The sequence below is a fragment of the Poecilia formosa genome, unplaced genomic scaffold, assembly GCF_000485575.1.
Source record: "Poecilia formosa unplaced genomic scaffold, Poecilia_formosa-5.1.2 Scaffold62, whole genome shotgun sequence".
Lineage (NCBI taxonomy): Eukaryota > Metazoa > Chordata > Actinopteri > Cyprinodontiformes > Poeciliidae > Poecilia > Poecilia formosa.
The window spans coordinates 2,354,521-2,365,761 of NW_006800001.1; the positions used below are offsets into that span (position 1 = coordinate 2,354,521).

Below are 11,241 nucleotides of genomic sequence, written 5' to 3' on the forward strand. Positions count from 1 at the left end.
TGCAGCCACCATCCATAGAATAACTTTTTACATCTAAATATGAAAGCAACCTCTCCTTCGTTGAAAGCTAAATATGAAAAAGTCAAGATGACTCAAGAATTACGGTATGTTCAAAACTGCATTGTTTAAGATCGTGCTTTATGAGAACCAAATGTGGCCTCCAGTATAATGTTAAAACAAGAACATCACAAATGTCTTGAAAATAATTTCTTATAACAGCAAGTCAGTTGGACTGAAACAATTTTTTATAGGACTGTACCTATTTTCACGAACAGGTGCTAGCTATCTCCGATTTTTAGTTGCAGGCAGGTTGCATGGGCCCCTCTGCTACTGCATGCTGCTCTTCTTTATATTTTTTCTGCTGACCAACAGGCCACAGTTGGATTTTTCCAGTTATTGTAGACAAGAACTTGAAACAATCAACTGTATTGTTGTCTCTTCAGCTGAACTTTTAAAAAGAGACACAAAGCCAGGAGAAGGATTTGTTGCTCTTTGATAGGTTCATCTCTCACATTTAAATACTTGGGATAAAACACGAAGCTGGGCTAAAAAAACAAACAGACAAACACAATACTGAAAAGATGAGCGTGTTTAATTGGTTGTATTTTCTAAATAATTTCACAGAAAATTAAACATTTTGTCGAAACACATCAATGAATTTGGAAAACGACACTGAGCTCACCAAGCTCAACTTTACCATTAACATTTCTCAGATCTGATTAGATTTGCTTTGTGGTAATGTTGAAACTGACTTTTTTTTTTTTTTTTTTTTTTTTACACAAACATGTTTTTCCCCAAAACCTGTAATCCAAATAAAACTTTAAAAAAATCAGAACACAAACAGCCAAAGGTGCACAGTTTTAATTAATATCTGTGGATAACAAAAATCTATCAAGTCAAGTGTGAAGACAGTAATACCACTTATGTGTTTTCTTTTTTTTAATCATAGAAACATAAAAAAGGAAGAAGCAGCTGTCAGTCATGTCAAACCTATTTAACTTAAAGTGCTTCCTATAGGAACTCAAGTGAATTATTACGACATGGAAATTCCAACTCTGTAAATAATTATGAGTCAGGGAGCGATCCATGTGTTCTAAAAAGTCTCAGTCATGTAGTCTGAAAGGTATTTTAGACTCAACAAATATGTTGTTATATCCCAAAAGTATGATTATAAACATAATTTCATTGGTTTTAGTGTCTGGATAAGACATGGGCCAGTCATGTGTATCAAGATATGCTTGATGCACAACAACTGTAACATTTTTCGTTAGTCCTTTTAATGAGAAGCCAGAGTGACTGTCGGCAGTTGTATTGGTAAAGTAACAGTGCTGTAAATAAGCACCTATGTTTATTCTTTATTTCTCTAAGTTTACAGTGCTGAGAAAAATTATTAGCCCTTACAGATTATTCCAGGTTTTTTTGTTTTTACATTTAAATGTTCCAGATCATCAAATTCTAACACAGGACAAACATAACCTTAGTAAATGCAAAATATGCTTTTTGTTTATTAAGTGAATAAAAGTTATCAAAATAACCTGACCCTAAAGTGAAAAATTTATAGCCCCCTTTATAGTTTGTTGTATCGCTGTTGTATCACCGCTTACTGCAAATGTTAAGTTTTTGGGGTAACTTGAAGTGAGTCTTCCATTGAAATGGAGGAATTTTGGCCCAATCTCCTTTGCAGAACCATTTTAATTCTGCCTCGTTGGTGAAGTTTTGATGCCATGCCCTCGGTTTAAATCCAAACTTCACTCCAAAATCTTTTTTTTTTTAGGACAGCGAAAGTTTTAATACGTGTGTAAATTTTTTTTTTTTTTTTTTTTTTTTTAAGTTATTGCTGTGCTTTGGATAACTGATCCAAGTGCGCTTGGGCCCAAGGTCACAAGCTAATGGTTGGACATTCTCTTACAGGATTTCCAGATAGAGGGCAAAATGAATGGTTTCATCAAGCGCAACATGTCCAGCTACTTAAACCACCGTACACCACTCCATTATATTTGACTGTGGGTATAATTTTCTTTCTCTGGATGCCATTAGCTTGACACACTTATAGGTTTACAGAACATTTCCCTATAACTCTTGGATCTCATCAGTGTTTATAGTGCCAAATGAAAGACGGCCTTCAGGATCTTTTTGGTCAGCAGTGGCTCAGGCACTGGCACCTTCCCACTGATATCACTATGGACATCTTCTTCATTGTTCTTCACCCCAGCTTCTTCAAATCTATCAAAATTGGTGTCAAACATTTGTGCTATGTTTGTGCTGGTGGGCTCTAGAAACCTTTTTTGTATTAATATCTTTACTATAACAGCAGTACAAATTAATATTTTTACTGCACAAACATTTGACACCAAATTTTGTTAGATTTGAAGGTGAGGGAGCCAACTTCACTCAGGTCTTTCCTACTGCTTAAATCAAGAACACTGACTTTAACTGATGGAAATGGGGACCATAGTGCATTAGATGTCTTTTTTTTTTTTTTGCAACTTCCTGGATGACTCAACTTGCTATTTGAATTATTTTAGTAGGCATGTCTCTAATGGGACGGTTCACGACCCACTGTTGCATGTTTTAATATTGGTTCTCACCTTTGGTCCAAACAGCTTTTTAACCCTTTCCAGATGTCATGATACAGATATCGTTTTCTCATTTGCTCTATGATTTCTTCAGATGAGAGCATGATGTGCTGTTTTAGCCTACTTCATGTTGCCCGACAGGTTCTATTTAAGTAATTCAATGAGTAAGTCTGGCAGCACTTGGGCCTAGGTGTGGCAGATGAATCTAGGACCGAAAAGAAAAGGTTAACAATGGTCAAATCATTATTTAACAATAGGGGCAGGTTGAAAAATTGTGTCTAATGAGAACTGCATTTTGTAACTAATCGCCTTATAATTTTGGCCAATTATTTTGTTACTTTTCAGTGTGTGTCAATATAAAATGTTTTAGATTACAATTGTAAAAAAAAACAAAACAAAATCTGTTGGATTATTTTAGCAACACGAATAACTATTGCTCATCTTTTTTTTTTTGAATAAAAGCAATTAGATTGTTGTACACATTTACTACATTTCTTGACAGGGAACAATGGTAGTATCTTTTTTTTCTTTTTAAAGATTATCACAATCTCAAACCGGCCCATGCCTTGTGTAGAAAGAGGGCTTGCCTTTGAACAATACATGAAAATATTCAACCTGCCTGAGGTACGGGACAAAAAAATAAAAAAAGTACACGGGGGTTGGGGGAGGAAATCAAGAGTCCAACCTCAGGCTTGATTAAATTTTGTCATATTAAATTCAGTGACAGAAAACAAATGATAGAAATCAATACAACAGAAACTTTCATCCACATTTCCAGTAAGGCTTTAAAGACCATTCCTTTTAACATTTTTGGAGGCTCAAAGTGCAAGTCAACAGTCATACAACATGAAATGCGTCTATTGCACTGTAATTTGGCTGCAGAAAAACAAACAACCCTCGCTTATATTATTTTTTTTTTGTTGCCCCTCACTCTTTCAGTCTGCAAACAGACGCTCAGGACAGTTCTACAGCGTTGCATTTGTACGTCAACATATCTTACATAATCAAGCTGAACTCCAAATAAATCTTAAATCAAAGTGTCAGTGTACTATTTTAAATAAGATCTGAACAAATGAAACACATGTGCGCCTGTGCGTTGTATGATCAGTGACATTGGGGCAAGAGATATATTGTGTTTCTTTTAGGGGGAAAAGTTTTCCCACTGTTTCTTTCCAGTGCAGGCGGAAGAGTGCAACAGGGCACACTTTCATTTTCAGAGTTTTCATGACTAATGATCTATAATGCAATTCCTAAAACAGAAAGCAAATAAATGCAACCTTTAAACAGACAAAATGATGTCCAAAATGAACAGAAAAAAAAATAAGACATGAATGTAAGAAAAGCATAAAGAAGAACAGAAATAGGTCCTGGGCACTACAGCTCAGAGGGCACTTCTTGAGAGTCAGCTCTGTTCTGTGATTGTGCCTTTCACTGTAAGCTGGTTCAATTAGAAAAGAGGGTCTTCTCTCGACCTCTCCGCTCCCATCACCATTTTAAAGTCTGCAGCGAGCAGTGGAACATGGCAGCTGTCTTATCAAAGAGTTTAAGTTCCCACAGGTCTTCCCGTGAGGCGCACACAGCCTACCGCTAGCTCCTCCCCCGTTTAATTGTGCAGTTTCTCCTGCATTCATTGAAAGACTTCCAAGAGGAAGCAAATTAGAGTGGCGTCGAGGCGCCACAGCCCACATTTCCCAGCATCAGTCATTTACTCCAATAACACAGCAGTACCTGAAATGAGCATTTAGTATTGGTACATGTTAACTCAGTCCAATCTAGGCACACAAATTTTCAGATGTGCTGAGGCATGGTATGTTTTAGCACAGACAGAAATCGCCTCCCGGGTGTCCTTTCCACAGCCAAGGCAAAAAGGGCGGGGCGTAGTGAGATAAGGTAGGCAGAGGGAAAGGGGCTTCAGGGTGGGAGCAGAGACAGATGCCTGGGTTAGAGCTTTGGCTTCCCCGCCGGCTGGGCTCAGCTCGCAGCGGCGCGGGCCATCAGATCCTCCAGAGCCTTGTCCTGATCGTTGTTGTGGACTAGCAGAACCTCCTTGATCGCGTCTCTCTCGAACCCCATTTCACCAAATCTGGACATGAGTTCAAGATACTGCAAGGCCTGGAAACAAACGATGAAAAGTAAATGATTAAACAGTGTAATCTCGGATGAAATCGTTATTAAAGAGGACAAGCGAGTGTATTCCTTTCTCTTAAGATCAAGAGAAAAGTACAAACCTTTTCTTCTGAGCACTGGTACATTTCTAAGCACTCTTCCACAGCGCTGGCATCAAAGCCTCTCTCGCACAGACGACCATGAAGAAACAGATAGTCCAATACCTTGGACAGAAGATAGATGAAGGTCAGCCATTGTTTCTACTAACTTCCCTTTTGTAGAAGCAATAAAAACCTACTTCCTCTTTAACATACACTTCATTTAGTTTGTCTAAATGGGAGCATTGAAGTAAAATGTCATATTAGAAGGTCTTAAAAATTCTATTTGTGCAAAAAAGTTAGAGGCATGGTGGCATTTCTAAACTATTTTTTTTTAAAGTTGATCAATCTCTGGGAACTTAAGATTGTTTATCCATAGTTTCCTGCTTTTCTAGGCTCAAATGACATGATACATACATGCAATGCTCTTAAAGTTGGGAAAGAGAGGAAAACATGTATCTCCAGTGTAGCTGAGTTCATGCTATTCCAATTATTGGAGGTCTTGGAAAAGATGTTCTGGTTGGAAGAATTGGAAGAGAATCTCTACATCCCGACTTGAATTATTGCACTGTGGCCGACAGATGATTAAGTAGCGCGCAACCAAAGACAACCAACCACAGATATCAAGCAGCAACAGAAATGTTCTGGAATAATTGTGCAATGGAATTTCTCTCAAAACAGACAAGTATTTCTTCTCTTTCTTTCTAGTAAGCAACTGCTTTCCGCTCATCTCAACCTTGAGCCCCCTTTTCCCTCTCCCTTTTGTGCAACTACTAAAATAAACATCAACACCTGTAACTTGCATTTATTATTGAACCAATAGAGAACTGGCCACACCAGCAAATCTTGGCTCTTCCACAGCACAATGTAACAGGAGCTACAACCAAGAATTGATAATATCTAGCTTGCATAGTGTTAAAGTGTAGTGAGATACACTACACTTTCCATGCTAAATGGAAAGAGCTGCTTGCCTAAAACTTACCCTTACACAAGTCAGAGCAACAATTAAAATGTTTAAAATAAATAGAAATGTGACAAGGATGGAGATTCTTTAGTGTCTGCAAAGTAGCCTAAGACCAGATGCTCCCAGTAGTTTACCCTTTCTGCACAGCAATGTCATTTAACTGTCATATTTTTAGTCATTTGTGAGTTAGGAGCCTCCGTTTTGTATTAATGTTCAGCCATTCAAAGTAAGATATTTAATTGGCTGCATGTAGATACACATTCAATGTTTTGGTAACTAACCTGCTCCACATTCTGGCCCTGTCTCTGCATGGCCCGTAAAACTTCCTCATAAGAGTAACCCATTCCCACAAGCGTCTCCACACACTGACGTTCGCTGGGCGTCATGCTGAGGAGAGCTCCACCGCACGGCAGACCAGTAGATCCTGTTCCAGGGTTGGCCTAGTTAAAGGACGAAAACAGAGTGAATATCGAAGGGTTGCTTGAACCTCAAGCAGACGTGCAGAGTGCTCTTTAACACTCACCGGCTTTGGCGTTCCACTCTTGTTGTGGTTGGATGGCTCGGGGGCGACAATGACTTGTGTTTTTGGTAATGCTGGCGGGCTGCTGTTGCTTAGGTTCCGTCGGGGAGAAGGAACGGGAACAGGACTGTACTTTACCGACTCCGGTTCACCAGAATCGGAGAGTTTGGGGAATGTCAGAGAGCGGATGTTACAAGGCCGATCGTCCGTGTCAAAGCCCGCTCTTCCAGGATGTCCCACTTTGTCCATATCCAGCAAGGCAACCAAGCCGTTCGGCTTGTGAGCGAAGCCTGGCTTAGAGGAGATGCTGGTGTTGGTGCTGGGCGGAGATGGGCTGTCTCCACGAGATACTGAACCTTGCTGAGGTGGAGACATAGAGGGCGGAGGCTGAGGTTGGCTCTGCAGAATGTTCCTCAGCTCTTCCTTATCATCCAGGGTTTTCAGTTCCAGCTTGTCGAAAGGGTCTTCCTCCCGCTCAAAGTCGGCTAGGTTGAGGTTTTGTGGCTGTGGAGTGCTGTCCTGGGATTTTCTGGGGCCGAGTCTGGGGGCCGGCAGTGGAGTGAGGATGGCGTTGTGACTGAGTCCAGCAAGGACCGGGTTCAGGGCTGGCGGCGGAAGGTCCTGGTCCTCCACCGCGGAGCGAAGGTTGTTCCCCCCACCTCCGTCAGCATCCCGAGACAGAGACTCCATGCTCTCAGCCTCCTGCTTGGCTGCTGCCTCCTCCGCTCTGGCTGCTGCTGCTCTGGCGTCAGCAAGTTCTATCCCCCAGCGGACACTTCGCCTCTCCAATGTAAAGTCATACTGTTCAGAAGAGAAAAGGAAGGAGAAGGAAGATGGAAAAGTAATTACATCAGTCACGATAGCCATATAGCATTAAAATTCCAGTTACAGGAACATCTTTTGTGCTTGGCTACCCCTTAAATATTTACTTACTTATAATGACCAACTATGCATTAACAATTTAAGATCTATTATGTATTAGTGTTAACTTAATTTGGAAGTTTCTTGAGATCAGAAAAATACAGAAACAATCATGGAATGAGTATAGGCATGAACAGAGAGGCAACACTTCATCACTGTAGAAAAAAACAAATTCATTACATTTATAAAACAACAACAAAACTAATGGTAGAATTGAATGTATTAAAATCCTCTTTCTCAATCATCATTTTACACAGGTCATCCAACATGTAACTGAAAAATAGACAAAAAAAATCTCTATGTCCTCTGTACCTTTGTGTCTGCAAGTACAGCTCCATAATCTGGCATAAGGAAACCAACGGGTAACCCCACTTTAGCTGGACGCCGGAATTTGTCGTTTATTTTGAAGGGAACATCATCAAGGTAGCTGATGGGTCCTGTACAGAGACAAAAAGGAGACTGTCAAGGTTGCACAAAATGTTGCAAATATATCATCATCACTATATCCGTGTGTGCAATAGTGTCATGAACTTGCATTTTTCATGCTAATGTAATAGTTAGCCAGAACAGAGTCCAAGATGACATTACCACAAAACGTTAAAGGTCAGAGTGATGGAAGCACAGATGAGAAAGAGAGGACAGAAGATAAAAGGCATAAATTGCACGTGATATTGTTATTGCAATATATATAAATATTATCGTCACTGTAAGATTTTCTGTAGTGCAGCCCTAAATACTGAAAGCATAGACATAGACACCCTAAAGTAGGACCTTAAAGTAAAAATGTATTGAGAAATCGACCCGTCAGAAATTCAAACCTTTTTCTGATCAGCGAGCACATCCTAGCTAAAACAAACAAGTCGCCTTACAACACTCTGTGGTGGGGAAGTTGCAACTGAGAATAGAAAACAGTACAGAATAGAATATCCTTTATTCTTCCTCAATGAAGCGACAGTCACTTATCTCTGTGAGTAACAGCAGTGAAGAGACAGGCAAATGAAAGCACACAGATTTAAGCAGAGATCAAAAAAGGCCTGCAAATACATGAACATATAGTCCATTAATCCTTATTTAATTCCTGTTAATGTTTGTCTATTTACAGTAAATGTTTGCACATGTGAGCGCTTACAAACCGAAGTCAAGTTCCTTGTTTGTGAACACAATCTTGGCCACTAAAGCTACACTGATTGTTTAAAAGTATAGAAGCAAAACATACAGATGTGAAGCTTAACAGTAAGAGTAAATTTATAGCATGTGGAAAAAAAAATACTGTACAGTTAAAATAGCATACTCTGATTAAACAAAAAAAATAGATTCAGCTAACTTTGTAAAGAAGCTATTTAAATGAAAGCTTTACAAAAACTGATGAACTTGAAGCATCTGTGTTACACATTATTTAACCCTCTGAGCTGGCAGAAAATAAAAGAATCAAAAATAAGGTCTTACCATTGTTATACACGTCTGATCCAGACTTCCTCGCAGCCATTTAGTCCCTGAAAAAAAAAAAGAAAAAAAGTGCATGAGTTCAATGTTTTGAGGGAGGTTGTAGTTTAAAATAAAGCAAGAAAACTTTAACTGAATGAATTTAAAGTTCATTGTGAACTTTAAATTCTTTAAACACACAAGATGTGTTTAAAGAATGACACAAACTTAATTAACTAGAATAAGATACTAAAATAACAATGCTTTATTTATTTATTGGGTTTAAATGTTTAAATGACTGTGCCTTTATCAGGTTCAAAAAACTACTTAAATTTAACCAAAAATGTGTAAAGCCACAAACCACACATTCCAAATTATTACTGTGCATAAAATAAATACAAAGTGAACATGGAAAAGTTTCAGAGACTATACTGCATACATTGCCCCCCCAAAAATAGGCCTTTCCTGGTTAATACAGATTTTTGTTTTTCTTTGAGGTTTGATTTTTATCAAAGTCAAAAGGCAGCTTCAAAGTAGCCAAATTCTGATTAATCCTTTTCTGGTTTAAAAAATGGGATTAGTCCTTAGTTTGGAAAGACCTTCCAGCCCCAAAGATTGACAGGATTTCATTGATCAGAACTGACCAGAACTCCCCCTACCCATCCAAAACAGATACTTAACAAAAAGTAGTTTAAATCTGAAATCAATTCCATTGTTTTGTCACATAGCAACAGAGCCTGATTGCAACGAAAACAAGAAACTCCGGAACAAATCTGTCACCGCACAGAACTTTGAACCGATGAGATAAAGTAAACAAAAACAAATTAATGACGTAGTACTAATCACAGATATGAAGTATGTATTTGCTAGCAAAAACTGTAACTTTAAACGAACCCCAAAGCAAATTTTACTTTGGTGTGTTTGCTGTGCATAGATGTCAATCCGCCATTGATCACTCATGACCCGCTGGATCTTGTGATCAAGGCAGCGCCGTGTCTATGTCGGATTTCTTATGTATTAACTTCAAGCATGAAGTCCTTAACATAGTAGTCACCCTACAGTTAGTTGCTAATAGTACTTGGGGATAAAGTTATACAACACCATACCTTCACAAGTTGCTGTTCCGCATTGCTATTCTAAAACTTAGCATGTCACGGAAACACAGGGTACGTTGATATATTTCAGAGATAAGTGATAACTGTAAAGATAGGTTAGCTAACTTAAACGACAGGAATCCGAGTAAATTAATTACCTATATCCTAATGCAAACGTGACTAAAACTGGGTCATTGTAGGCCATCAAGTGTCAAATACAGCTTATAATGTGCTGTCAGACAGTTAAGTTTTACATATTTGAATACATTTGGATACCTTTAGCCACAGCTAGAATAACATGTACTTATAGAATAACGCGCTGGCCGCTATCAAAATGCTTAAGTTTCAAAACTCGACGTAGCTTATTTTAGTTGGCATTTGGTAAAAGAAAAGGCACACTGAAAGTACACACTGCCAAACACAACCAGAGAGAGTGCTTTGGTCCTCAGCGTACGCCACTGTACATGCTAATATGCTTAGCTTCGGCTGTGGCCTGACTTGTAACGTTACGTGCTGCCACCGCCCCTCACACAGCTAAACAACTGGCCCGCAAATTAAAAACAGAGCTTTCTTACCGGTATTGACTCCGTCTCTTCCTTACGAAATCCAAACAACGCCCAATCACGTTGGCACTACGTTAAAAACTGCTTTAAGAATCAGTTTTATTTCAAGTAGAACCTCTTCCCTGCTTCGCCGTAGGTCGCCATCTTGGTTTGTCAAGCTCCCTCTACTGGTTCCTGTATGATGTCACTCACCTCCACGACGTCAGACTGAGATAACGCAATGGTTCATAAACCAGCTGAACAAGGACAGTAACTTTCTTTTTTTTACATAGAAGTGCATCTTAACTTACATTATGATTGGAAAATGTATTTATTTAATTAATTCAATTGGATTTAATTCATTTGAAACTCATAAGCTGTGAATTCATTATACAGAGTGACATACTGAGCGTATTTCAAGAATTGTTTTTCACAATTATATCAGAAACTCAATTAAAAGCCAAAAACCCGGAGCAATCCAATAATTCGCTATACTTTAATTATATTTGATCACTTGAACAATAAATATTTTGGTTCTGATGATCCCTGAAGTGTACTGAAGTTTTTGGGATGTAACTAAAAACACATTTTTAAAGATTATTCTAACATTTCTTCTAATTTAACACATTCAACGTACAAAAAATGTACAGCATTTTTTTTTTATTTCTGTATAATCCGAAAAAGTGCTAATTTAAGGGTTTGAAATCAATCGTGATACTCACGGTAGCGCAAATGTAAAATACTTTATTTAGCATCACCTGGATATTCTATTCACCTTTTCAAACTTTTAGATTGTGTCCATTATTTATTTAAAACTAATACAAATTTTATAGCTATAAAATCCTGAAAACATGTTTTTCAAAAATAAATACAACCTAGTTTAAAGATAAAAAACAGCTTTATGATTAAAAAATTGTCAACTCTTGTTTTCAGTTTTATGACGATAAATCTTCTTCTTCTTCTTCTTCTTCTTCTTCTTATTATTATTATTATTATTA

At 38.2% G+C, this 11,241-nt stretch overlaps 1 protein-coding gene across 1 annotated transcript; it reads right to left on the reverse strand.

Moving 5' to 3' along the window:
• Nucleotides 1-2,655: 2,655 nt before the first annotated feature.
• ubap1 (ubiquitin associated protein 1) lies at nt 2,656-10,455 on the reverse strand. Its single transcript, XM_007554279.2, has 7 exons — nt 10,277-10,455; nt 8,632-8,678; nt 7,498-7,622; nt 6,268-7,065; nt 6,026-6,184; nt 4,805-4,906; nt 2,656-4,688 (listed from the first exon to the last, which is right to left on the reverse strand). Exons 2-7 carry the CDS (start codon nt 8,669-8,671, stop codon nt 4,548-4,550), a joined length of 1,365 nt encoding a protein of 454 aa, XP_007554341.1. The 5' UTR covers nt 8,672-8,678; nt 10,277-10,455; the 3' UTR covers nt 2,656-4,547.
• Nucleotides 10,456-11,241: the final 786 nt, after the last annotated feature.